Source organism: Syngnathus typhle, linkage group LG5 (genome assembly GCF_033458585.1).
Source record: "Syngnathus typhle isolate RoL2023-S1 ecotype Sweden linkage group LG5, RoL_Styp_1.0, whole genome shotgun sequence".
NCBI lineage: Eukaryota > Metazoa > Chordata > Actinopteri > Syngnathiformes > Syngnathidae > Syngnathus > Syngnathus typhle.
Genome location: NC_083742.1, coordinates 19909312 through 19936665, shown reverse-complemented (window position 1 = coordinate 19936665; position 27354 = coordinate 19909312). Strand labels below are relative to the sequence as shown.

The following is a 27354-nucleotide window of genomic DNA, read 5'->3' as shown; positions in this document are numbered from 1 at the left end:
CACGCAAAACGCAAATACTCTCACACCAAATGATCCACAGGCAAACTACTAAAACGCTCTCTCACGCATTCCTTGAAAGGCTCTCATATTTCACGAGTGTGTCTGAGAGCTAATCCTGAATGATGTCCTTGCCATTGTTAGCTCGGCAGCCAGTCTCTCGCTCTCCTGTCACTCTCTTGTTTTCTATCTCTGGCCTTCTCTGCATCGTGCTCACGTGAGTGAGGTGACGCCCTAAAAAAAAATGAAAAGCTGGAGTCCCGCAGGGGCGTCCATTTGGCTTCTCGACTGGAGCAGAACGCATGATTGTCTGTAGATGGAGGCCTCTATTTTAGCCACGCACGCACACACACACGGGGGATGACATCCACTCCAAAATTCCTACGTGTGACTTGAAAAGTTCTATATGACAGCCATTCAGCGTTGGCCGTCGGTGAGGTCACACACTCGGTCGGGTCTTCCGCCCTGGCACGCTCGATGCGTTCTGCTCCGCTAGCTTGTGTTTTTGAGTCGCTCGCTACGTTTGGTTCAGTCTTGACGGATGCTGGAGCATGTGTGTCGGCATGGCAACGTCTCGCCTTGCCAGCTGGGGTCGGAATGCCATGGAGAGGATGATGATGATGACGATGATGATGATGGACGCTGCGTGCATGTTTGAAGCTGCGCATGCGCCTCTGGATCCACCTCCACCCCCCCCCCCCCCCCGTCCTCGTCACAGTGGCCGTCAGTGACGCTAACGCTTGGCCCTTCTCTCCACACACCCCCTTTTGCACCCCTTTGTCTTTGTAAAGAGCCGCAAGCAGGTGGGTTGCCGTGGAGACACGCGGAACCTACTTGACTCACGTCAAAATGGCAAAACACACTTGAAGACATTTAAATGCGCACCGTCCACTCCCCGAAAAAAAGGCGATCGATAAAATCAATGCGATGCATTAAACCTGTTGGAAAAAAATAATCAAATGAACTACTTATTGAATTGAATTAGGTCATGATTTTCCTATTTTTGTAAATCTATTCTTTTTCTTGCCCTAATAAATATGTATAAGCCTAAATAATTTGTGCTATTGCCATTCACAAATGTAAACTACTCCTTATTCATGTCTCATTAATGGCAGCGTATCAACTTTCCATGTTGTCTTGTTGACTTGTTTCCTTGCGCGGCGCGATAAGCAGTACCGTTGTCAAGGAGCCCCCCCCCTCCCCCCAACTGAAACATGTTTCTCTCCATAGATGAGATGAACGACCACCAGAACACGCTGTCCTACGTACTCATCAACCCGCCTCCGGACACCATGCTGGAGCTCAACGACATTGTGTAAGAAAGCAGCGAAGGCGGCCGACATTCCAAGATCTGTCTTTGTGACTTTGTGTCTTTCAGGTACGTCATCCGCTCCGACCCGCTGGCGCACATGCCCGAGGAGTCCCAAGTAGGCCAGAATCGGAACACTCGCAACCCGACGCACTTTGTCTCTGAAACCAGAGACGAAACGCATCTATGAGCCACGCACGCACGCACGCACACTGGGCAGCGTGACCTTTGCTACTTGTTTCCACTGAGCCCAAGGATGCATGAAGAGTGCCTCATCGTCTTCACGTGTCGATCACACGCCTCATATAGCCAATTGACACTGGAGGTCGCCAGGGGTCGGGGGCAACTTAGGGCTCGGGGGCAATTCCGTGCTATTTGAAAAACAAGTAAAACCTCAGAGGAACTGTCATGAAAAGCCCCCCTAAAATGCTCCTCAAGATACGCTACTCTCCAGAAGTTAGAGATATTGGGCTCCCCAAAAAAATTATTTTACTTGATTAATAAAACACATGTAAGTGATATCATAAAATAGAATATTGAAAAAAAAAAATCACATTCCCCACCTTGGCCACCTGGGGGCAGTATAAAACAGACAGCATTCCTTTCAGCTCACCAGTCGCTGTTCTTTGCAGAGGATAAAGAATATATGACTGAGGACTGTTGAATTTTCCGTGTGCGAGTTCAAATGTTTCATCGACTTCAATCTGAAATTGCTCCCTCCCCCTAGCCCGATATCACTACCTTTCTGTAAGGAGTGTCAAATGAATTTATTTAGCGCGCACACGCACACTTTGTGCCCTCGTGCCTTGCGTTGGTGGGGCAAAAGCATCAGCGCAGCCGACGTCCTAATTCATTCCAATCATTTCCTACTCATCGAAACTATGACTTTGCTTTGTAGTTAACACTTGATTTAGGAGCACAAGCGTCCCTGTAGGGGGCGGCATTGACACAAGCGTCTTATACCAACTCCCTGTAGGGGGCGGCATTGACTGTCAAAGATGTGAACCTACTAGCTGCCAATGGCCATGACTTGATTCAACGACGACGGAGCGGTTGGCTCGGCAACAAGCCGCTGTCTCGGACTCTCGGCGGGCGGCGTTGTAACACTGGAAATGTTTACGGAATTATCTGATTGCACACGTTTGAGACAAAGGCTTTCAACTCGGTGGCGCTTATCAGCCATTTTGTGTGCTTTTTCTGAAGTGTTTCTAATTTTTGCAGTGCAGAGCAAAGAAAAAAAAAACAAGTGTTCATTGATTTCAATGTGTCCTCAAATGATCTGCTGTTTGTGCCATTATTTATTGATTTGTAAATACCTTTTTGTACACTATGTGCCATTTCTCCTCCCTTTTTGGGAAGAACAGAGCCTGGCCGGCCAGCTTCCGCCAATTGTTTCTTTGTGATCGTACGCGTCATTTTAGACGTGAAAAAAGAGATGTTGGCCAAAAATGGATTGGCCAAAATCAATTCAGTGGAACCCCTAAAATTGCGTTCCGTATTGCCAGATGGTTGTCATTTTAAAACGACATTTCTTTGTGTGAAAAAACTAATGTGCCGTAGTTTGGGTGTTAGACACCCCGAATTTGAACTCTACAAACTTTTTTTTTTTTGTTAACCTAAGAAGATTCCGAATCAAGAATTGGTTTGAACCAGAATCAAGTCATTGAAATTCAAATGATGTCCAACTCTAAATGTGACTGCAGTTGGGGATAGACCAACTCGTCACTTTTGGGGTTCCATTTAAAAAAAAAAAAAACATAATTGTGCATGCCAAATGTTAGTCTCGGTCAGGCTCTTAATTTCTTGATTCAACATAAATGTCAGACTGATGATTTAAGGTTTGTTTGTTTATTGTGATGCTCCACTCCGGGTTGCAGCGTTAATTGCTTTCTTTTCGTGTGACTTTGTACGCAAACTCTCCCGAACGTTGATCCTGCAATGACACGTGAAAGATGACTATTTTTGCACTAATGGAATATTTATGGCATGACCCTTTAATTCCCAACTCTTGTCCATCGTTCAACGTATCACCTTTTGTTTTCCTCGCAGGCAAATGTAAACAACAACAAACACATTCGAGCGTGCATGTTCAATTGATCTATTTATTTCTTTTAAGGCCTAACTTTATCCGTTGGCCCATTTTGAAAGAAGTTGAAAGGCTTCCAACATTCCACAGTGTGCGCTTCTCTCCAGTCTAAGGGCATGTTCAAGGGATTTTAAACAAACCGCATGTTTTTTTGTTTATTTTTCTATGCCAGCTTGCCAAGAACAATAATGTGTACCCGTTAGCCAATGTCGGAGCCGCCGTTTGATACGCCGTCTTTCTTATATGAACGGAACATGCATGTCGTTTACGTGTCAGCAGCCTGCGTGTCATGTTTGCCACCTCAGTGTTCGACTACATGCATTTTGTACTATTTTTCTTATGATGGAAAGGTCAAGGTTGAAGGTCATGAACAAATAAAAGCTGCATGCAGCCAGTTTCAGTCAGCCTGCTTTTTTGGAGTCTGATTCCGATCATTTGGAGAGCAGAATTCCGAGAACTAGTTCACTGGATGACGATACACACACACACATATATATTTTGGGGGGAGTGGGAAAATGACGGAGCAGACTCGCTGACTCCTCGCAAAACAACAAAGGCACTTAACCACTTCATCATAATGAAAGAAAAATGTCATGATATCAAAATGAATAAAACACATGAGCCAGTTGAAGTCTTTTCCAAGAAATGTACTGTAACTCCCAAATCTTCAGATAGCTTCATACAAGTTCTGTCGTTGGTATGCAAAGTTCAAAGTGAACTTCGAACAAAGTTAAATGATACCACAACCTCAAGTCAACAACCGAAACTTTGAGAACTTTTTTCTTGTTGTCTGGAAATACAGTATTATTTCCAAAAACTTTGTACGGTGTGTATTTTGTTTTCTTTTCTTCTGTTGAATGTATTGACGGAAAGAGGTCCACTAGTGTAATTCCAAAGGTCCTTCCTGTAATCTTCACTATAAAAATCCTTTGCGACCGGAGCCTCTCTTAGATGAGACCTACATACTGCAACAATGGTAAACCAAATTTTTGTTTTCCTTTTTAAAAATTGAGGGCTATACACTTTTAAATTTAAATGTTAAAATGAATTCAATTCTGTGGTGATTCAGTCATTTAAAAAAAAAAGCTTCCTTTTGTTTACGCTCTTTGCTTTTAAATATATTTGGGTTGCAAATGCCTTCAGTTGTTGTATTTTTTTAATCGACTAAAGATGTGCTTTTTGTTGTGTGGAGCACACTGTATTGCTTTGCTTATACTGTTTCACTTTTTTTTAGACATCATATCTGTCTCTGGCTTTGCTGCTATGTGTCCTGCTGCCACAGTCAAACGGTTTTTGCACTGTCTCGGTGCTCGAACCAGGTATTATTTATTTATTTATTTATTTACACGTGCCATTTGGTGAATGGAAACATTTGAGCATGTCTAGTTTGTCAAACGTTGCTTGTACCCACGTACTGCAGGTGCAACCCATTGCCTGGATGAAGTCGATAATAAATGGCACCCGGTTGGCACTTCTTGGAGAAACAGTGATTGCATGGATTGTTCCTGCAGCGGGTGTTGTTCTGCGTAAGTTGAAGGGTCACACGTTTTTCCAGTGTTTTTATGTGTGGAGAGCTTGATGTTGTTGAGCGCGTGTTGTATGTTGATTTGCAGGTTTGCCATTCCCAGAAACTTCCCTGATGACTGCGAATCTGTGTTCGACAAAGCGAAATGTGAATACAGCGTTCATAGGAGAGATGACCCATCTATTGAATGTCCAGTTTTTGGTTCAGTAGGGAAGTGACAAATAAACAATATCCCACGCTAAAAAAAAAATGCATTTTGTACTATTTTTCTTATGATGGGAAGGTCAAGGTTGAAGGTCATGAACAAATAAAAGCTGCATGCAGCCAGTTCCAGTCAGCCTGCTTTTATTGAACGCACAAAATCCACATTTTCTTTGGTGAATCAATGAGGGCTGGTCTGATATGGGATTTTTTGGGAGTCTGATTCTGATCATTTGGAGAGCAAAATTCCGGGAACTAGTTCATTGGATGACAATACAAAGTCAAAGTCAGCTTTATTGTCAATCTCTTCACTCAATTCATGTGTGTCATGGAAATGAATAAAAATGCAGCAGATTTTGTGGCTTTGTAGATTTTGCCTCATTTGGAATTGCGGTTTGTAGTCCCTGGACCTTTTGTGACAAACCTTGCACCTGTATTGACAGAAGTCTTGTGCAGAATTAATTGTGTGCAAAAGAGACCACCTGTATGGTGGTCTTCAGGTAACCTTGATTATTTTTTGTTTGTTTGCTCCGAACACAGTGTCATTGACTGGAAGTTTAGGGAAAAAAACAAAATCCAAGGTTAATGCCCCCCCCCAAAGCCAAATATAAACACACTACTTAGTGTAAGAGCTGGTGCTGGGTTAATGTGTAATAAGAGCTATTTTGACTTGATCTGTATCTAGTCTATTAAAATCCACTAGGTGTCAGTATTGCTCTGTGTAAAATGTATGTTGAAAGATGATGACTTTAATTATGCAGAATGTTACAACGTGATGTTGAGATTTTCTTTTCCTCTCTGGTGTGACAGCAATATTATCTAGTTCTGACAAAGAACGTCCGTATTAAAAATTAATTTATTTTGATTTGATCAACAAAACACTCCAATGACCAAATGAAGTTATGCGTTTTCATTTCACGTGAATACAAGCGCAGAAATGAACCTAACCGTAATGATCGTGTCCAGTCGGTGTTATAATCACGCATGCGCAATAGCTATTATGATAACACCTTTTTTTTTTTTTCTTTTCTTACTCCAAGTGTGGAACGCCCTCCTGCTTACTGCTCGTGCTTCAAGTTGTGTGGCTACAAATTGCCTAGCATGCTTTGTCGTTTCCCACAAAGGTAGATTTCGAACAATCGCCCCTTTATTTCCCCTGCTTTACGCGTTGATTTTCACCGCGAATGGGGTGTTGTTGCTGGGAGACCGACCATCCTGACCTGACTCGCCTCCCCTGTTAGCACCATTAGCTGGCGGCTACGATGTGCTGCAGGCGGCGGAGACTTTTCTACGCAGCGGCCCACTGGAAAGCAAGGCGGGTTCTCGGTTGATTATTAACCCCGGTTGGACCGAAGGGTGACTTACATCTCTACATTGAAGGTAAAACGGGCGAACATTAAAAATATATATAGAATACACGCTAACCAGCCAGCGTTGTAGTTAGCATTAGCATATGATGCACGCTTGCTTTTCCCAAGAAGGCTGCTGGCTAATTGCTGTATCGTCGCTCAAAATTCCACATCCATGTTTCCGAATTCACGTCACCACAAATAACTCCAAGTATATTTGAAGGAATTCGGTAGCAATGACAGTGTGCTGGTCCACGCTAGCGTTGGGCCGTTCATGGCTGGCTTGGCTTCACGCTACAGGTAATGCAACTTGGGAAGACATTTGCGGGAGGGACGATCCGAATATGTCCTCAATTAGGAACCGTGTGCCTAACTGCAACACAGCGTTTTCTGTCCTATGCTATTTACAAGTAGATTCATAAACTTGAAACTTTGCAGCAATGTTTCATTTTCCTGCAAGTATACTGCCTTCGTCTAAAAAGAAAAAGCTCTCTTGGACCAGCACCAATTATTAACCTATAGTAACCCTGAGGGTTTCTTGAATAATACTGTAACATTATTCACGGTTAGATCATTGAAACTGCACTGACAAGTAAAACACATTATGATTATGTTTTAAATAACCAGTATGTTTGTTGTCCTCCCAAAGGATGGCTGTTGATTTGTGTACGGGGGACGGTACCAGGAGGAAAGTGGACTTGACTGGGTCTGCAGAAGGTCCAATGGATGTCATCCCCATGGAAATGTACGACTCCGCCAGAGCCAAAATAGCGGCCAACCTGCGGTGGCTCTTTGCTAAATCCTACGGCATCGGTGAGTCATTCATTTTCCAGCCGTATAACCAAATGTAATTGGCATGTGGATTGTGTTGTCACTTTTATTTTTCACCAGTGACATGTCAGTCTGTCGTCATGGGTCGGTTAAAAGCTGTACTTTAATAGAACAAACACAGGCTGAGCTCATTTTCACTGCAGAATATGTTCTCGGGTGAAACATTGACATCAAGAGTCCAGGGTAAGAAGGAAGTATTTACGCACTTGAGCAAATGACAATTCCTTCGTAAGCGTACACTGCCATTTTCAGACTTGTGTTATGGCCAGTGGAATTTCATCGAAATCGGGTTAAGGATTACATAACAGTTGGACTTTAATACGAGGTCAATAAATTGGAGGGAGAAAAATCTATCTTGGTGCAAATGGAGCTGCTCCACCATCCCGTTTGTCCCTTGAACACAAAACATCGATAGATCACAGTTGCCGCCTCAACACAATTTTCTCTTCCAGCCTGCCTATTAGCTTATCGTTACCTACATTGCAGTAATAATGGAAAAGAGGCCTTTTGTGAGGATGACTTGGCGTACTTTTCCTGAGCCGTTACTGACATGACACATTAACCGACTTGAGTGCTTGGCAGATGGATTTTTTCAATCAACAACAGGGAGCAAAGTTGGAGGATTAACATCTCACTGTATCGACATTGGTCCACTCCAAGAATACTTTCAATTCTTAATGGCACTCAGAGTTACACTGTAAGTGTAGCAAGTCGGATTATAGGAGGCACCCTATAGATCATTTTTTGAATTTCCCTCTCGAAGGTAGGCATCTGTTCATCTCGCCATCAATTAGCGTCTCTTTTGAGTGTGCAAACTGCGGCCCGTGGCTAACGATGCAGACAGACGGTGATTGTGTTCAGATAGAGCACAAAAGCCTACGGGACCCCTTGGGGCTTTAGGAGCCTGCTCTCCTTTGGGAACCCAATGCACAGGGCTCCGTTTACTTTGACGCTCATGTGGCGTTTGTTAATGTCATTAGTTAGTAGGTGCCATGACATGCCGGTCGTTTTCTTGACACAGCTGAGCGGCATCTCGTTCAGCAAAAAAAGCTTCCCGCATAATTTAGATGCTGGAGCTCGTGCGGCGTTCGAGGACAAACCGTATGTCGGCGGTGTTTGTGTACTCGTGTTGTGTGGCCGCCGCACAGCTGCTCCCAAGCCTGAGCGGCGGACAGCCCCGACATGGTGTCAAGAGCGGCGTGCACCTGTCGCACTCGAAGCCTTCCGCCCTGCTTGTGCTATTTGATACGGTCGGCTAACGCTAATGTAGCTGAGATCCGCCCGCCCCATCCCACTTAGCGGCCGCAGCCCAGCGTCGTCCTAGTGGGATTAGAATGGGGAGAGTACTCCTTGTCTTTGTCTGCGGAATCAAATCAAAGTGTTTGGTGGATAGGGAACAAATCTTCCAAAAAGAGTTAATTGACATTAAAAAAAATAAATTGATTGCCAGGTTTCATTAGCCAAAGTGATGCTTCGATACAGCAGTCCGCATTTGTTTCATTGAAAAAGATGGACCGCTCTTTGGGTTCCTAGTTAGATTTTCAGCTGGATGGTAAATCGGCATTTCGTTTAGTTGAATGTGAGCCGGCCGACAGCCGCTTTAACCCGTCACAACGGAACACCTCGCACACACTCCGCTCTTGTCGTTCTGCTGAGACACACACACACACACTTGGTGTGAAAGCAGATTTGGTGGAACAAGTTAATTTCTCCCTCCACTGTTCTATTGCAAAACGGGATTTTATAAAAGCTTTTCCCCAAATCTATTTTGAGCTTCCCTGTTTAATTGAACCGTTTTGGCATAGCCAAGTCCAGTGCTTTGTTCCAGCTCCTTATAAGGTTGCCGTGTCTGGATTTTGCACGACTTCACATCCACAGAATGGATTCTCGTGTCAAGGAATTTTTTTTTAAAAACATTTCTGGAGCTCTATGTTTCAACTTTCACGAGCAAAGGTTTGCGCCGAGTAACTTTTGTCTGCTAATTCTAGATCATATACCGGAGGATTTGCGGGATCCCTTCTACACGGACCAGTACGACCAGGAACACATCAAGCCCCCCGTCATCCGCTTGCTGCTGTCCTGCGAGCTTTACTGTCGCGTCTGCGCCCTCATCCTCAAGACGGAGCAGGCCGCGTCCCTCCAGTCGCACCGCTCCGTCATCCAGTCTCTGGAAAGGAAGGGCATTTATGTCGTGGAGAGCGATGACACGGCAGTTACGGAGGAGGACCTGGCTGGTTTGCCCATTAAAATGGTGAGTGGGGACCAAGTGCTCGTGGGAAGGAGGGACATTTCCAGCGGTGTGTTACGTACCTTAACCTGAAAGTAGTTTGCGCGTCGGAACAAGATCAAGTTAGTCTGCGGTGGTTCCACGTTGACCGCCAGCTTTCAGTGCTCTTCCTTCCCGTTTGTTACCACGGAAACCGATGTCGGTCTGCTTTTCCTGCTCGCGGCATGATGTAACACGGCCAGACACGAGGGGATGGAAAATCAGCGCTCCCACTTTGCTGACTCCACCAAGCATTTTAATAGGAGCCGAGCTTCTCCCCCTTCTGTCAGCTTTTTTCGATACTTGTAAGCCTTCTGCAATTTCTGATGGGGGCTCCTCTCGTCCTCTTTCAGAGCGCCCACATCCCCATGATTGATGCCCTGATGATGGCCTACACGGTGGAGATGATCAGCATTGAGAAAGTCGTAGCTTCCGTGGAGCGCTTCTCCACCTTCCATCCCTCCAAGGAGCTTCCCTTTGACTTGGAGGATGCCATGGTCTTCTGGATCAATAAGGTAGAAACACGTCTGCGTAAGCACACGCGAGCGGGGTTGTTCCTGGATCCAAGCGGAGGTTCCTAACAGGTGTGGAATAAAGAATACACATCACCTGTTTGGAAATCTGAGTATGGGAAAAATAATCTGTCAAGGAACTGTACCATAGCTTCATTTATGAGCCACTTGTTAAATCAGATCGATGAAACTGTTTTTGTGATGCGTCATGAGCATAATGGGCAGATATCATCATCGGCTGGTCCAAAAAAATGCCCGGACAGAACAATCCCAACACTTTCCAATGTGTGCAGGTAAACACTAAAATGAGGGAAATTAGCGAAAAGGAGCACAAAGTCAAGCACCACCTTCTGGAGTCTCCCAGTCACCAAAAGGTAAACGAGGTCTCCTGAATTTTCTCGTTTTGTGGCTCCTCAACTTTGCTTGTGTGACCTCTGACCCTTTCCTGTTTCTCTGTTCAAATTGGATGCAGCCAGCACCATGCAGTCTTGTGTCTAATACCTCTGACCTATTAATATCTCTGCTCCTGTTCCCCATCTGTACCTTCCTCTCCTTCTCTTATCCTTGCAAACTGGATAGTCTCCCTCCAAATGGTATTGGAAGCTTGTCCCTGTAAGTTGGAAGTCCCCTGCCCCCCTCTCTCTCCCTCCCCCATGCACGCATAGTTTTGTGTTGATGTGTGCGCACACCTCACCGAGGCTTGTTCAAGCTCACTCTATGCTGCTTTTTAGCCAAGGTGCTCCAAAGCCAATAAAACTTCCTTATTCTTCCCTTTGGGGAAAAAAAAAAAAAAAAAAAATCAACACGTGTTATACAAACCCTGTTGATGTTTGTCGTCTTGTATTTGCTTGAGTAAAGTCATTGCTGGCACATCTCTTTTTCTTTGCAGTGCACCCTGGCCGCCACATTGACTTGCTTTCACTTTTCTGCTCACATTCTTCTTCTTCTTTTTTTTCTTTTCTGATCATAATTCCTCTACTCTACTGACACATCTACGCGATTGAAAAAGTGTCCGCTCCAAATCTGCCAACTGCTGCTTTCTGCTCTGCTTCTGAAAAAGTGCAGTCTCGCTGCATGCTGAGCCAAACATGCAAATTGGGTCACTCGTTTTCCATCAATAGACTCTTGATGTGCCCCCGTTGCGCCTCCTTTGACTGACCAAAGGCTTCCTTCCTTCCTTCCTTCCTTCCTTCCTTCTGGCTCTTTGTTTTTGGCTGCTTTAACACCTCCCTCCCTCCATCCCACCATCAGCAAGTTGCTTTCTTCGGGGTTCTCCCTAAACGGATGCATTTAACCGCATCGTGGTATTTGCGTTTCTATCGATCCGCAACTCGTGCTCTACAAGGGAGGACCTCGGTCGGATGTTTGAAAGGCATCAAACGTGCTTTGACTGGGTCAGCTGTGCATCTCAGCGCAAGCCATATGCTCCGCGTCATATTTGTCTCTGATTGTTTTTTGGCCGTCTTATGTTCAGGTCCGCTATCGTCGGGAGCACGCGTCTGGCCGCCATCTTCCCTTCTTCCCGCTGCTGGAAGATTTGATGAGAGATGTCTGTGACGGAGCTGCGTTGCTCACCGTTGTCCACTTCTACTGCGCGGACCTCATGAAGCTGGAAGGTATTTGGCGACATTGACAATTTGTGTCTTTTTTTCTTTTTCTTTTTTTTAATGCTCCTCTTTTCCCGCCTGATCAGACATTTGCCTGAAGGAAGTTCCCTCCCTGGCCGATAGCCTGTACAACATCCAACTGCTCCGAGAGTTTGCCAATGAGTATCTGAATAAAAGTTTCTATCTGACGACCGAAGACATCCTCTACTCGCCTCCTGTGCTCAAGGTAGAACGGCCGGGATTGAAAATGGCCGCCGTGGGTAATCGCCGCTTCTCTCCGCAGCACAACGTGATGGTTTTCATCGCCGAACTCTTCTGGTGGTTTGAGACCGTCAAGCCGGAATTTGTCCTGCCCAGGGATCTGCAAGAGTCCAAAGATGGTACGTGATTTGGGATATGATCATCAAAAGAGACCTTGACTTTGAACTTTACTCATGAGCGTCAACAACTGACTTATGTTCTCGTCCATTCCTGTAGCTCGAGCCATTGCTCAGCCAAAGAGTTCTCGTCCATCAGTGCCCATCTCCAACGCCACCAAGCGCAGCTTCCTGGCCAGTCCCGGCATGTCGGAAAACCAGGGCGGCCCTGAACTCAGTAGCAGGTAAACCGCATCAGGATTTGACTCGGCTTGAATGAGCGCAGGCAGTGAGGTTCCCGTGGCTGGTGAAGTTCTGGATCAAGATTGTTCACGATGTGCTTTTTTCCATTAGTCTGAAGTCATCTGATTTCTTTTTGTTTCAATTCAGCACTTTGGGCTCCTCATCCTTGATTATACTTTGTTCTTTGATTTATTTTTTTATTTTTTTCCAGTCGTGGGCCATCCTTTAGTCCTTCCCATCCACTCTTGCCTTTGCGCCAGAGGCAACAGAAGCCTCAAGGAGACGACGCTGCTGGTAGAAGCATCGCCTTACAGCAACTGCTGAGCTCCGTCTTTGGAACCTTTCAAATCAATCTTCTTTTCCTTTTAAGGTCTGAGGAACCGCTCCAACTCCTTGAGCCAGATGGATCGACAGGCCCGAGGTTCTGTTGCCGCTTGGCCCGACAAGAGGCAGCGGTAAAGAAAAAGAAGGATCGAGTTTCTCAGTCTCAGTTGTTTGGAATGGACATATCTTTGTTCTGGTGTTCATGAAAACTCTTCTTTTCTTTTCCCTCCGCAGGCCAGTGTCCACGCTGGGCCCATTTGCGTGCCATTCGGCCGCGGACAGCGATGCCGATGTTGCTTCTGGCGACAGCGTCAGCCTCGCCCGCTCCATCAGTAAAGACAGCCTCGCGTCCAACGTCCTCAACGTCACGCCCAAACACCAGACGCTAGCCCACATGCGCAGGGTCAACGGTCACGGCCTCTTGGGGAAAGTCAACCTGGATTACCAGGAAGAATCTCTGGCCAGGACCGAGGTTGCGGCCGTCTCCAGACAACCTGAAGGAAGCCAAGCGTCGGCCGCAGTGGAAGCGGAGTCAAAGTCCAAACCTGCCGCCGATGGCTTTTACCTGGAACCGCTGATGCCTGCTGCGCTGAAACCGGCCAAAGAGAAGTCTGTATGCCTGAACAAGGAGGAGGAGAGCGGAGAGGTGCCCCGGTCCTCGGGAAGGGGCTTTTCACGCAGGGGAGATGGATCTTCTCCCGCAGTTCAGAAGAAAGCCGCCCTCAGCCTCAACAAAACGTTTAACGCCTCGGCCGACGAGCCCGACTTCTCAGACGAGCCTCGTCAGGCTCAGGCGGCTTTCAGACACATGGCCACCAGCGGTGCGGACCCCGCGACGAAAGAGCCCGGTGCAGGGTTCTACCTGCATTCAGATTCCGACGAGCCCAAGCCTTGCCCCCCGAGCCTTGACGCCGACCTCCAAGACCTGGACGAAGAGGATGAGGATTTGGATGAGGCCGTTCCGGCCAAAGAGCTCGCTTGGCCGAGGAAAAGCTTTAATGGGGACGATGAAGAAGAATCCGCCAAACTCCAGGAGGACATGAATGTCAAGGAGCACGAGGACAAAGACATGAATGGCTGCAGCGGTCGCTCCAGCCCCTGCCTTAGCGTTTACTCGCAGGCCAGCAGCGTGGCCAGCGGAAGCGTGCGCATGACCTCTTTCGCCGAGCGTAAAGCCCAACAGCAGCGCTTCGGCAGCAACCACGACCTCCGCTCCAGTGCCTCCAGCTCGCAAAGGACCACGCCGGACGGTTCCGAGTGCAGCGGGCCCCTGTCGTCTTCTTGGAGATTCAAAAGAGACCAGAGTCCCTCGTCGCCCCTGGGAGGTTGCAATCGCGACGGCGGCGGCGGCGGCGGCGGCACCACCGTCCTGGCGTCGGAAATGATCCAGCTCCGCATGCAGCTGGAGGAGAAGCGCCGCGCCATCGAGCATCAAAAGAAGAAGATGGAAGTTCTGTCAGCCCGCCAGAGGCAGAAGCTGGGGAAGGCTGCCTTCCTGCATATAGTGAAGAAGGGCGGCGGTGGCGGCAAGGGCGCCACGTTGCCCAATCCGCTCAAAGCCGACCCGGTTGCCGTGAAAGTGACGTCGCCGGCTAAAGACGATATGTGCGTTGATGCCCTGCGAGGGGGGAAAGAGCCGGAGGGACCCGGCAGCCCCTCGGGTGCCTTAGAAGCAGACAAGAAGGGAAACAATGGCAGCTTTTACCAAGAAGAAGAGTTGGACCTCAACGAGTGCAACCGCTCCATTGAGCTGCTGCACGAAGCCATCGGCAGCATCCAGCAGCAGATGATGCAACTGTCGCTTCAGCAGGAAATGATGATGAAGCAGAATGTACTGTCCCCGCCAGGTGCTCCTCCTCAGCCGCCGCCCGCCGCCGCCGCCGACAAAAACAGCGACGCGAGAGCCGGAGACGCTTTACACTTTGTGGAACACGGCGCCGGCACCGCCCCCACCAGGAAACCCCCCAAGCTGAGCTCAGGCCGGAGCTCCAGATCCAAGCCGACGGAGCTGAAGGTCAGCAAAGAGCAAAGCCGGCACGCCGCCAAGACCGCCACCTTCTCCCACGGCGGCCCAGAGGCACACGCGCACCCGAGGCAATCGGCCGGGGGCAGGTCCCCCAGGAAGGAGCATCCAGAGCCACACAGCCCCAGGAACCCTCCGGCGGGAGAGCCCACCCACAAAACCACCTCCAGCCACGCTCGGAGCGCCGCGTTCAAGCTTCACGACGATGCCAACGTGCGACTGCCCACCCGAGTGGACCTGAATGCTTTGTCTCCTCCCGAAGTGTCCTTCGACGACTGCATGTCCAGCACCTTGAGAGACGCCCAACTCAACTCCTCAGACAGCCCGGGCAAAGAGAACGTGACATCGGACGAAGCCCAGCGCGCCAAAGGTCACCTGATCGAGGTGGATATGTCAGGGCTGAAGGACCTCGAGGGCGAAGAGGCTGCTGACGGAACAACTGACGATGGGGATGAAGAGCAGAAGTCTGTTATGGGCTTCTTCTTCAAGGTATTTGCCTGCCCGAGTGAATGCGAAAAGTGAAACGTCTGGGTTCAACAAAAAGATGTTCATGCAGTGCATCTGTGATTTAATGGCCTCATTGTGTTGCAACGTTCCAGGATGAGCAGAAAGCAGAGGACGAGCTCGCCAAGAGGCGAGCGGCGTTCTTGCTGAAGCAGCAAAAGAAAGCGGAGGAGGCCCGTCTCCGCAAGCAGCAGCTGGAAGCCGAGTCGGAGCTGAAGCGCGACGAGGCCAGGTAAAATTCCTCGCCGTCGCTATTGGCCTCGGCCCAACAAGCGCCCGCCCACATGTGCCTAATCAACACCAGGCGGAAGGCTGAGGAGGATCGCCTGCGGAAGGAGGACGAGAAGACGCGACGGGAGCTGATCAAGCAGGAATACCTGCGGAGGAAGCAGCAGGAGATCATTGAGGAGCAAGGTCTGGTCAAGCCCAAGACTCCCAAACCCAAACAGAAACACAGACCCAAGACCATTCTCAGGGAGGAGTCGTCCAGCGACAACGTCTCCAAGTGCTCTTCTTCCACACGTGAGACCGGCCGGCTCATGTTTCACCACATTCTGTTTGTCGTCCTCTTGGCCACACTGACCTCTGGCGGCGTGTCTTGTGTATTACATCATTATTTATTTAGCGATCACATTGTACCTTATTAGGCATGCCATCCAAACTGACTGAACTGGATTCTTTCCATCTGAGCTCAGAACCGAATTGTTTCCACTGCCTCTTTCTTTTTCTTTGAGTGTCAACATTTAAGTTGAATCCACAATGAGGCTTTTACACAAGCATGCAAAATGTACTCGTCTTTATCTCATTTCTATTCATTTAGGGTCAAATGGTCAAAGTCGGGCCCAAAGCTGAAATGTGTGTTTTCTCTCACAGCCGACAACCTGAGCACAGCCCAGTCCGGATCCAGTCTGTCGCTGGCCTCCGCTGCCACCAACGAGGCTGACAGCGTCAACTCCGGGGGTGCGGGCTCCCAACGGTAAGACGGCCGGCTCCACCTTAGTTCCATTTCCGCCTCCGTTGGCGTCGTCACGCTACAGCCGTCCTATGTTTCAGCTGCGACTCCGTGGAGTCGTTCCCGGGAAGTCGCAACCACAGCCGGGCTGCCGAAAGGGACTGGGACAACGGCTCCACCGCGTCTTCCATCGCATCCTTGGCCGAGTACACCGGTGAGTCGGTGCTATTCTCCAGCCGCTCTTTCTCATACGTCGATCATTCTTCTCAAACGTCTTCGCTCAGGCCCCAAACTTTTCAAGGAGCCCAGCGCCAAATCCAACAAGCCAATCATTCACAACGCCATCTCGCACTGCTGTCTGGCCGGAAAAGTCAACGAGCCGCAGAAGAATCAGATACTTGAGGTCGGTTCACTTCTTTCTCATTTTTAGACGACTGTATGCACTGAATTGGATGTAACAAAGGCAAAAACAATGTGTCAAATTGCCACAGTATAGCGCCCACTACTGGCGAGGAGGACTTACACACGCCATGTCACCGCCTGCTGTTGTGTTGCGTTCTTTCTAACCGAGCTCTCCCGCAGGAGCTGGAGAAGTGCGAGTCCAATCACATGATGATCTTATTCCGCGACGGCGGCTGCCAGTTCCGGGCGCTTTACTCCTACTTCCCGGACACGGAGGAGATCCACAAGCTTACGGGCACGGGGCCCAAGAGCATCAGTAAGAAGATGATCGACAAGCTGTACAAGTACAACTCGGACCGCAAGCAGTTCACCGTCATCCCCGCCAAGACCGTGTCGGTCAGCGTGGACGCTCTGACCATCCACAACCACCTGTGGCAGGCCAAGAGGAGCGCGGCGGCGTCCAAGAAAAGCGGCAAATAGCAGCAGGGGGTCCACTGAGCCCCCCCCCCCGTACCACACCCCAAATCATCTAGCGCCATCTTGCTTTGTTTCCCACATTCAATGCTTGCCGGCGTGCAAGGTTTTACTGAGAAGAGCCGGTTGCTTGCCGAACAAGACCGACATTTCCTGGGTTGGCTTCCCGTGTGATGCGTTCAGGCGCATGCGTGGCTTACACTACTCCGTATTTATCAGCTTTGCCACCACACTGAAGAAGATTGAATTGGACAAGATCTTCCTGTCTCATGGAATTCTGATGGTACTTCCCATCCCAGCAGAAAGGACTCAAAGCAAAACGGCTCGTTAGTTTTGTTAACAGGATTTGTTTGGCCTTGAACACGTGGTGGCACTTCTTGTCAAGCCATCAAACCGCCTTTTAAAATGCCCGCTGGTGTTGTTCGCGTGTATAGCAAAGGAAAGACATCAGCAGCTGGAATTTTAATGACTTGTATTTATCCAAGCATCCCTTTTTTTTCGTAAGGGAAGTCTAATAAGGGAAATAACCGATCTTTGGTGCAGACATAATGCTTTCTGGGTTTTTGTTTTTTAAGGAGGGGTTATTTTGGTTGTATTTTTTTTCCTCCAAGTGGCGTGCTGTCAAGTTTCAGCTGACGTGGGTGTTTTCATCACAACAGATCTCTGATGTGTAGAGCGTAGTTGTGTCGGCTCTCCACCGGGCCACACAAAGACAAAAAGGTGCACACACGCAGACACACACACACACAAACACAATCATAGGAACGCATCACGCAATGTAAACCGCCGAGCGCCGCCATTAAAGAACATTCCTCCAAGGGTTGACGCACACCGCCACGTGGTCTCGTCTGTCTCTACAAGTGCTTCTTCACTCAACGGCAAACCATCACCAGCACTTTACTTTTGTACGAAACACTCGAGAGGCCAAGAGGTCTCGTACTACTGCAAGTGTTTGTCGTTAGCGTGTTATCAGAATGGATTGTATGGGCATGGGGTCACCGTTTGTGTTACACTGGTCTCCTTTTGTTCTCATCCCGCTATTTGAGTTGTATCCTTTTTGCCATCTATTTATTTTGATACACTTAGCATGTTGAAATTGGATTAAAATCACCTTTTTATTTTTATTCTCATGGCTTGTTTTGTCCATTTGCTTTTGTCACACACGCTTTGGAGAAAGGGTGTGGAGCCTACAGTGCGCCACATCATTCTGAAAATACCGTTTTTTTCCATGTATAATGCGCAAAATTTTGCTAATTTATTGTCCTAAAATCTGGGGTGCACATTATACATGGGTACAAAAAAAAAAATTCTGAAATATATATATGTATTTTTTAAATCCGGATAGGATACGGAGGCCGCCATTACAGATGCGCTTTCTTCTCTGCTGTTCACTTCAAACACACTCCATACGAACACAATGCTCTCGCATCAGACGCTTGCTCGATCACCTGCTCGTTTGCGGTCACTATGTACCCTACACAAATCCGAAACATTTCTTCGCTATCGAGTATGCTAGCGCATGCGCAGTGATACTGACCGGCAGAATAACATCCGGTTGTTCCCAAAGATGATCTTTTTTCTGAAATAATTTTACGTTCACGGATTTAAGTAGGAGTCAAAATCTGGGTGCGTATTATACATGGGTACAGGCTTTTTTCCAGCATCAACATGCCATTTTTAGGGTGCCTATTATACATGGGGGCGCATTATACACGGACAATAAAAACGGTAATTGAGTATTGGCTTCGGACGGGACTGAAAAGGTTCCCCATCCTTGCCTTTTTGGTTGTCTTCTCATCATCTTGTTGCAGAAGCAAAACTTCTTCTCGCCCTCTCTCTACTGGTGAACGCAGCTTGACTGCCACCGCCTGGAACCTCCTTGCTCAGTTGGATGGGATCGGCTACAGCTCATCCATTATTCAAGTGAGTGCTACAAACAATGGGATGGGTGTCAAATGTACACACAATTTGCATTCATTCGTCACGTTAAAAGATGCAAATAAGATTTCAAATCTATTCCATTTTATTTACAACCGCTACGCTTAATCAAGTGCTGTCCAGATTGAACGTGAGAACAAACTCCACTCCGCTGGACTATACTCCAGTCCTAGTTTTCCGGAAGGCCTTCCGCGCCATAACCCGGGTTGCCAGTTCCGTCACAAATCAGCCGCCATAGTCAACGAAGCCTCCAGGAGGACTGCGGCGCATGAATCTGGCAACACCCTACACAACAAAAAAAGAAAGCAAGCTAACGCGTACTGCCTGTGTTCCTTTTGTAACGCATATTAGTTACGCCTAAATATGTACACGTTCGTATTAGTTGGGCCCGCAAGAAGACTTTGAACGATTGCGACCATAAATGGATCGTTAGAGGCAAAGGTGAGCGACGTTAACCGCTTCTTTTAGCCTTTAGTTCGCTATGCTAACTTTAGCATGCTAGTGTAGCCCACCCACAAGTCACTCACGTCTTTCTGGCCGTTTTTGACTGTTGAGTAGACGGCCGCCTTACGATGCACGTCACCTTCAAAGTGTCCGCTCGACCTCTCATTGGAATCGTGTCTTAATGCGGGTCGTGCATGCTCCTCAGACAAGAAGACAAAGCACCTGCAAAGCTTCTGAGGATTGGAGTTTGAATGATTGTTGCTTCCAAACGTCAAATTGTTCCCCAGCGACTCTGCTCCTCTATTGTAGACAACCAATTGTATGACAGAAAGAAGAAGAATTATATTTGAATATATTTGTGTGGCGTACTCTGATACTGTTTCAGTACTTGATTGCCTTATAAAGTTGAGGTATTTATGTATATACAGACAACGTCAGCGCGTTCACAGATAACTGATGGTAAGTACGGTCGTTATTGTAAAAATGATTTACCTTCCTTTCCCATGTTAATGTAATAAATAATGATAATTGGGCTTTGCTTTGTCAAATATTTGCAAAATTTCTCTTGATTTTTCGACATTGGAAAACTGCCTGAATTTTGGGGGAACTTTATACCACTTTGCAACCTTTCAAAGAATCAATCATCGATTGATCAACAGCCCTTGGACCTGAGCATCTTCTCTTGTGATGCATTGTGACAGCCATGCCAGGCTGCATAAAATGCATTGATTAAGGCAGTGCTTTCTGCTTTGTCACTCTCCTTTAGCTGTGCGTCAAGTCCAAGAGGTTGTGGAGGCCTTCCCAGGGTCCGTCTGGGCCCTGGAGGAAGATGCACCGGGGCGGGGATAAGGACTACCAGATCTCGGCACGCAAAATGGGGACGTCCTTGCTCTTTCAGCTGTCGGCTCACGATCGAGAGGTGGACCTGGTGTGCCTCGATCACAGCTACGCCAAACCGTGGAATGCTCACCCGGACGCTAGCAGCGCACGGCCCACAAGGACGCTGTTTGTCACCCCTCGGCGCCAGCCAGAAGTCTCACCGTGAGTTGTTTCGAACTGGCTAATGATTATTCACGAAGGCTGCGGAGAACCTCCACCGCGATTGATTTCTTCTTCTTCTATTGCAGAGATTCCGAAGCCGTCATCGATGTCGAGACGGTCACACCCACGCCGGTCCCCCTGTATGATAACCACAAAGCTCAGAGCGTGATGAAGGAGTGCGAGCGACACGTCTTGTTTGCTCGCACCGTTGCGGAAAGTCCCCCTCCTCCAGACGACTGGGAGGAACATATCAACAAGTAAGACAACCAACCGCTTAAGGGGGGGGGACTTTCTCTCTTGCAGTGTGTGTCTTTATGATCTTGTCATTGTTCTTTCAGGACGATGTGGTCCATCACTCAGACCAAATTGTTTAATAAAGTCCTAAAAGCACTTCAGGCTGAAAGGTTAGCCCGCTTGGCCAATGAAAATGTAAGTTGTGCTTGTTTAGTTTGTTTCTGATCGAGCCGCAATGTATTTGAGACGTGTGTTGAACAGACACTACATTAGGGACACTTGAAAGTTTTATGCAAAGCCATTTGTTGTGGGTTTTGTGTATTTTTTTTCAATCCCGGGTCCGTTTGACACATTTCCATACGCTACTCTCATCCCTCAAAAGGCATCCAACGAGCCAATCCTACGCAGGATAGCTGTGGACAAATGTGCCAGAAAGGTGCGCCACGCCTTGGCCGGTGTCAACTGGGAGACCAAGCTGACGCAGTGGTTGCACACCACTCTGATTGAATCGCTGAGTCTCACCTTGCTGGCTGCCTACCTGGATGTTCTGCAGACTCTCAAAAGCAAGGTGGCTTTGCGTCGAACGATGGATCACGCGGCTCTCCGCGACGGGCTTTGTGCCCACGTGTCATTTCTGATTTTTCTCCGGGCAGCTGCCGTCGCTGATTGACAGAATGTTGCTCCCGGCGGCCAAGACGGGTTCTCCCAGTGCCGAGGCCCTATCGCTGCTGCTGAAGCGTCCGTGGGACCCGGCCGTCGGGGTTCTGTCGCAGAATAAACCGGTACAACTCAACGGCCATTCAAAATAGTGTAGAGTGCAATACGGCAAAGAAAGTACACCGCTTGATTAACGTTTCAGAGCAAACTCCCCGGATCGCCCCTCATCCTACTGGCACCGTCAAGCCCGAGCAATCCAGCCGTGCCGACGTCACGACGAATGAGATTCTGGCAGTCGCAGCTCTCCTGTTTTGGCAAGGTGGCGAGTCTCGATCCGTTGTCTTTCCAAATGGTGCTGATAGCAGCTGTTTTCTCTCTTGCTAGGTCATCCCCATACACACGCATGTCAGCGGTGGCGCCAATATCGGCATCACTCAGTGTCTGGAGCACATGATGGGAACTGTTCGGGCAAAGGTCATTGAGGTAGAGGCCATTGTCTTTTTCCCTTTTATTTATTTATTTTGTTTTTCTATTTGTGCTGAAGAAGAGTTGGAAAAGTCATTTTGTGATGTCCATTGCGCCTTCCCCACATTCAGGTCCGCAGGCACTTCCCTCACAAACCCATCATCTTGGTTGGTTGGAATGCTGGCGCTCTCATCGCTTGTCATGTAAGCGTTTGCACATTTGGCTTATTTATTTTTCGGGGGTTGTTTTTAATGGCGACTTCTCGACAGGTTTCGCTCATGGAGTACCTGACAGCTGTCATTTGTCTGGGCTTCCCCCTGCTTACAGTCAACGGTCCTAGAGGGGTGCGCATTGACGGAATTGATTCCCATTTTTTTTTTCTTCTTCCCTGTTCATTGCTTATAGTCACTGACGTGCGTGTGTGTGTGACTCGCAGGATGTGGATGACCCACTGCTGGACATGAAGACCCCCGTCTTGTTCGTGGTGGGTCAGAACGCTCTGCAGTCCACCGTGGAAGGGATGGAGGAATTTCGAGAGAAACTGAGGACTGATAACAGCATGGTGGTGGTGGGAGGGGCCGATGATAACGTCAGGTGAGTCGTGTCTGACATCATCACCTCTTCCAAATATGTTGAAAGTGGCTTTTCTCTCGACAGGATCAGTTCTACAAAAATGAAGTCCGAGGGATTGACGCAGACGATGGTCGACCGCTGCATTCAGGTCGGCCCTCCAAATCCTTCTGCGCTTCCCGCGGCCGCGCCAAGCCACATCGCCAATGGTTTTGTTGCCGTTTGACTGGTCGGCAGGATGAGGTCGCCGACTTCCTGTCCGGTGTCCTCACGCGGGCAGAGAGCCACGGGCACGGCTCGGGCGAAACGAGGGACCTCGACACCGAGAAGAAAAAGAGGACTCGGCGGGAGTTTGTTTTTGACATGGAGAGAGGGCGGCCTTCCTCCCCCGCGCTTAGACTGGCTATCTCTCCGTCAGGTTCAGAGGTCAGTCGACGACAGTCACCCAAGCGGTGAGGATTTTCGGAAAGCTCACTGTGGAAGTTGTTTGGCTCGCCTTCGGCAGGATCTGTCCAGCGTCTGCAGCAGTCCCACGTCAAGCCCCAAACCCAAGAGCAGTCTGTCCCCAGCGCAGAAGTCCAGTCTGATCACAGCCACGCAGCTCCTCAAGACTCACATGCAACGCTCCGGCACAGTGCTGTCACACAAGCAGGCTCAAGGTGAGCGCAGTGAGGAGGAGCATTCTCGCACATCTGCTCTCAACTTCCTCATATAAGCGTACAACTTAGGGTAGACATCTGAAAAGAAAAGAAAAAAAGAGCCGCGGCAACGGGCTTTTTCGAAGCAAAGAGCGACGGAAGACGCCATTTGTAGATAGTAACCATTGTTCACGTCACAGCATCTTGATGGGGCAAGATGGAACGTGACTGAAATACTCTTGTCTCCTTTTCTTCAACCTTCCTCTCTGGCCTCCTCCTCCTCCCAATTCATTCACAGCTCAGTTTGCTGCTTTTATGAAACAAAACATGCTTGTGAGGAAAAACCTTCCTTCTGGTACTCCTCCTTGTATTTTTGGTAAGTGGCTAGCTAGCCCTCCTCCTTTCTCTGTCCTCTCTGGTTTTCTCCCCCCCCCCCCCCCTTTTTCTCCTCGGCTTCTTCTGCTGTTGGCCTCTTGTTTCCCGCAAAGACAAGAACACGTCAGGGAAAATCAACTCGTAAGATCCAGTGTCATGACGAACTGATGTTGCTAACTTCATCCCGATATTACGTTAAAATTATAATAGCGCACAGTGTATAATCGGTTCACCTTTTCGAATCATTATGTATAATATGTGTGATACTTAAAAAGGCCACTAGTGATTTTTCGACATCAGTGCTGCCTGCCTTCCCAACAACCTCACGAGGATGGATGGATGGATGGATGGATGGATGGATGGATGGATGGATGGATGGATGGATGGATGGATGGATGGATGGATGGATGGATGGATGGATGGATTTAAAAAAAATGAATACAAATCTCCATTCCTTTTGTAAATTTGGTTTGGTTCCGTTTTGACTCCTCCATTCCGGTGACTTCCTTTTCATACGCGTACAATGCTCGTTCTACAGTGACAAGTGATCAGATGGAGGCCTTGGACCGAGATGAACTGAGAGCTCGCGGCAAGAGGCGGCTAACCCCGAGCCCCACCCCGAACAAAGCCTCCAAGCGGGCCAAGATCAAGGTCACGCTTGTTTCCCAAAGCGAGGCGGCCGGCCCCACCCTCAGCGCAGCCGTACAGGAAGGTACGGATGGACAACCTTCTTTGAGTCCAGGGTAGCTCGGCTCTAGAATCTCATTATTGGCTGTTCTCTTTGCGCAGTGAGCAGTTCTGGGAAGCCTCTCGCGGTGACAATGGGCCAGACTGTGGCCGGAGCAGTGGAGCTCTCTGGACTTCTCACCGGCCAACGGTAAGCCAGTCTACCTGGCCGCACATGGGCCACGAGAATCAGTCGAGTTCTAAAGCCCTCCCGACACCCGTGCCCTGTTCCCACTTCGTCGTACACGCACACAAACAAGCTTGCCTGGTGCAAAGGGGCTGTTGCAAGCCGAGGGTTCTGACCACAGAGCACTTTGTGAGGTGGCTCTTGAGTGGACCGGTGGTTCTGTGTGTCACTACAGGTCCGCTAGTCTCTCAGAGGTGTCTGGTGCCCTGACCCCAGGCTCCAGCCCCTTCAACAGCGTGCAGCCTTGCATGGTGTCAGGGTCGTCCGTACCGATCCAGGTGCAGGCTCCGGCAACTGCCCAAGGTATCTTTGCCTTTGTGCCCCACCAGCCCCCCCTAACGCTGAATGGTGCCTCGTCACCGCCATTTCGGAGCGACGTCAATCTCCGTGCGAGAGCAAATCTCATCGATCACCCCGTCGCTGTTTGTCGCTGTTTGAATTGACCGCTTTGGACATGCGTCCACCCAGTTGGCGGTTTCCCGTATGGGTTGGGCCGGGGCTACTTTTTCAAGATACATCAAGATCTTTGTGTGTGTGTGTGTGTGTGTGTGTGTGTGTGTGTGTGTGTGTGTGTGTGTGTGTGTGTGCAGCATCTTCCGCCAGCAGTTTGCTGCAAGGCCTAAGTTTCAGTCTTCAGGAGATCGTCACCAAAGCACCTAGCTTGCCGTCTGCCGAAGCCCGCGCTGGAAGCACACAGGTATGGAAGCAAATGTACAAAGTACACAATACAAAAAAAAATAAAAATGATCAGCAGCGTCTGCTTTTTCTCCAGGTATTCTGCGGCAAGCCCCAGGGTCAGGTCCTGAGCGCCGTCCCCGCCGCCGTCACCAATAGCGGCACTCTGCTCCGTGCGGTGCCCGTGGCCAAAAGCAACGCCATCCACCAACTGCTCACCAATGGCGGACTGGCCAAGCTGGCCAGCGGTTTACCGGGCTTTGCCCACATCACCAACCAGACGGCCGGTATGTCTCGAAGTGTCAGAGGGCGACGGCCGCGCTGAGCGAGGATGCTTGTGTGAGAGGGGCAGCTCCGATGACCACGACGGCATCCGGGGACGGACCAAGCAGTACAATACGATTTGTGCCGCAGACCCATTTGGCGCTGTTTGTTTTGTAGGAGAGAAAATCTTTGTGTATCAAGTTGGTCATCTATTTTTGGTGTGCGAAAGACTCGCTCGCTGTCATCAATGTATCGACATGAGACATCCGCCGTCCCTGTTGCAATAAAAACTGCTGTCGTACTGGCTCTTAAATGCTTCTGCCCATTTTGCTGTCATTCTCATTTGGTTGTCACTTTGACTTGCATGGAGCACTCATGTCCTCCTCTGGCCACATGAGAATGAGTGTTTTTTATCGTTTGTGTGTGTTGTCATTAGGGCAGAAAGCCCCCACGTCCGTAACGGTGATGCTCGGAGGAGCGCGGCCTGCAAGCCGAGCGGCTGAGCTGACGCCTGCTCGCAACGCTAGCGACTCTCAGGTGAGTCTCCTTTTTGGAGTTTGAGGTGGTGGAGATGATGAGACCCGGCCGGGTGAGCGAGCGAGCTACTCCCTTTTGGCTACCGCTTTCTGGCCATGTGAGGGAAAGTTGGAATTTTTTTTTTCCCACTGGCGAGAAGAAAATGTGTGCCTTAGAAGATCCAGATAAGTGCTGCTAATGTTTTCCCATTGTTTCACCGCACTCCAATTATGAGGCGTGATAAGTGAAATAATGGCTTCAGCTAAATCTTATCCGAGCTCGTCTAAATTGGATGTTGCAAGCTGTTCGTCAAAAGCTATTTGAATGATGCGGGTATTTAAAAAAACACTTTTTCTGTATGGATGGAGAACATTTGCTTCACCCGTTGATTTCTAAATACAAATACAACTTGGGTGGGGCTTTCCTGCTCATGGAGCATTTTGGAATGTAGGCACCTACTTTTTAAATTTGCTTTTAAAACAAATAACATTTGAAAATGGCCACAGTATTGCTGCATTATATTTGATGATGGTTTTTTTTCTCCCCTTCCCTTCCAGTGATCAAGTGGCCCCCAGAGCCAAACGGGAGCAAGATACTTGAGGGGCCCCTACCAGCGTTGCTCCATGGACACTTGAGCTTCTCGGAACATCATAACCATACAAGTGGACATGAATGCCAAATGAATTTTCATGTGAAAGCAGGAGCATATTTGCATCTTGTGATACTTTCCAAGACATCTTTATGGAAGACTACCATACATTGACTGCTCCTATTTAAAATCGTATCTTATTTTTGCTGCTCAGTGGAAATCCCGGCCCCAATTTGTTCTTCTCCATCGGCCATGTGTTGTGTTCTTCCCGTCAAGCTTGATCTAATGCTCAAGTGGCGTGTTTGCAGCAGCAGCAGCAGCAGCGGCAGCGTAAATACAGCCAGCCAGCCAGTCAGCCAGCCTGCCCACTCATCTGAGCAGACATCCTGTCTTCAATTGCGCACGCAGATAAGCCTAGGAAGATTGTGTGCCTTCCTTCCTTCCTTCCTTCCCTCCCTCTTATATAAGGCGCGCTTTGTTTGCCACTGCTGGCACACCGGCTGCCAGTTGCGTTTCAACCAACCAACCCGCTCTTAGTTCTCAAAGCGTCTTTGTTTTCTCTTGTCGTTTAATCCTATAGAGGCCGACTCATCAACCAACAGTATACTGTATCGCTGAACGGGCTGTACCTCCAAAACACATCATAGGATGAACTCTGGACCATTTTGTTTTTCAAAACTGCTACCAGTATGAGGATTAACTCTTTGAGTGCTCACCGGTACCTCTAGTATTTTTGTTTAAAATTTGGATGGAGGGAGGGAGGGAGGGAGGGAGGGAGGGAGGGAGGGAGGGAGGGAGGGAGGGAGGGAGAGATGATGATGATGATGGATGGGATGGGATGGGATGGGATGGGATGGACGGATGGATGGATGGATGGATGGATGAATGATGATGATGGATGGATGGACAGACGGATGGACGGATACCCTCTACTTGTTGGGAAGAATTGCTTCCCTTCCTTCCTTCCTTCCTTCCTTCCTTCCTTCCTTCCTTCCTTCCTTCCTTCCTTCCTTCCTTCCTTCCTTCCTTCCTTCCTTCCTTCCTTCCTTCCTTCCTTCCTTTCTTCCTTTCTTC

At 48.7% G+C, this 27354-nt stretch overlaps 3 protein-coding genes across 6 annotated transcripts in view; all 3 read left to right on the top strand.

Annotated features, from left to right (window-relative positions):
- Window positions 1-3777, top strand: part of LOC133154737 (potassium channel subfamily T member 1-like) — a 34207-nt gene extending 30430 nt beyond the window's left edge. The window contains exons 30-31 of the mRNA XM_061279667.1: window positions 1228-1312; window positions 1376-3777. Coding sequence (XP_061135651.1) covers window positions 1228-1312; window positions 1376-1496 — 206 coding nt within the window. The 3' untranslated portion in view covers window positions 1497-3777. The remainder of the gene's footprint in view (window positions 1-1227; window positions 1313-1375) is intronic.
- A 2362-nt stretch (window positions 3778-6139) lies between these two features.
- Window positions 6140-18091, top strand: LOC133154130 (calmodulin-regulated spectrin-associated protein 1-B-like). Of its 2 annotated transcripts, XM_061278598.1 has the most exons (19): window positions 6154-6242; window positions 6360-6498; window positions 7117-7280; window positions 9287-9549; window positions 9918-10079; window positions 10370-10450; window positions 11551-11692; window positions 11770-11909; window positions 11967-12063; window positions 12161-12284; window positions 12494-12576; window positions 12653-12737; window positions 12841-15118; window positions 15229-15365; window positions 15438-15655; window positions 16007-16109; window positions 16187-16299; window positions 16370-16488; window positions 16668-18091. In XM_061278598.1, exons 3-19 carry the CDS (start codon window positions 7118-7120, stop codon window positions 16965-16967), a joined length of 4608 nt encoding a protein of 1535 aa, XP_061134582.1. In that variant the 5' UTR covers window positions 6154-6242; window positions 6360-6498; window position 7117; the 3' UTR covers window positions 16968-18091. The 2 variants fall into 2 exon arrangements, with proteins under 2 accessions (XP_061134581.1, XP_061134582.1); XM_061278597.1 differs by having other exon boundaries at window positions 6140-6498.
- Window positions 18092-19145: 1054 nt separating this feature from the next.
- On the top strand, window positions 19146-27013 carry kansl3 (KAT8 regulatory NSL complex subunit 3). Of its 3 annotated transcripts, XM_061279311.1 has the most exons (23): window positions 19146-19340; window positions 19772-19802; window positions 20110-20384; window positions 20471-20641; window positions 20723-20813; window positions 21001-21186; window positions 21272-21400; window positions 21478-21594; window positions 21660-21758; window positions 21872-21943; window positions 22010-22084; window positions 22177-22334; window positions 22398-22461; window positions 22548-22736; window positions 22816-22969; window positions 23247-23324; window positions 23862-24035; window positions 24113-24200; window positions 24412-24539; window positions 24827-24933; window positions 25009-25198; window positions 25612-25712; window positions 26249-27013. In XM_061279311.1, exons 2-23 carry the CDS (start codon window positions 19800-19802, stop codon window positions 26249-26251), a joined length of 2652 nt encoding a protein of 883 aa, XP_061135295.1. In that variant the 5' UTR covers window positions 19146-19340; window positions 19772-19799; the 3' UTR covers window positions 26252-27013. The 3 variants fall into 3 exon arrangements, with proteins under 3 accessions (XP_061135295.1, XP_061135296.1, XP_061135297.1); XM_061279312.1 differs by lacking the exon at window positions 23247-23324 and having other exon boundaries at window positions 19147-19340; window positions 26249-27011; XM_061279313.1 differs by lacking the exons at window positions 24412-24539; window positions 25612-25712; window positions 26249-27013 and having other exon boundaries at window positions 19147-19340; window positions 25009-25148.
- The last annotated feature ends 341 nt before the right edge of the window (window positions 27014-27354 follow it).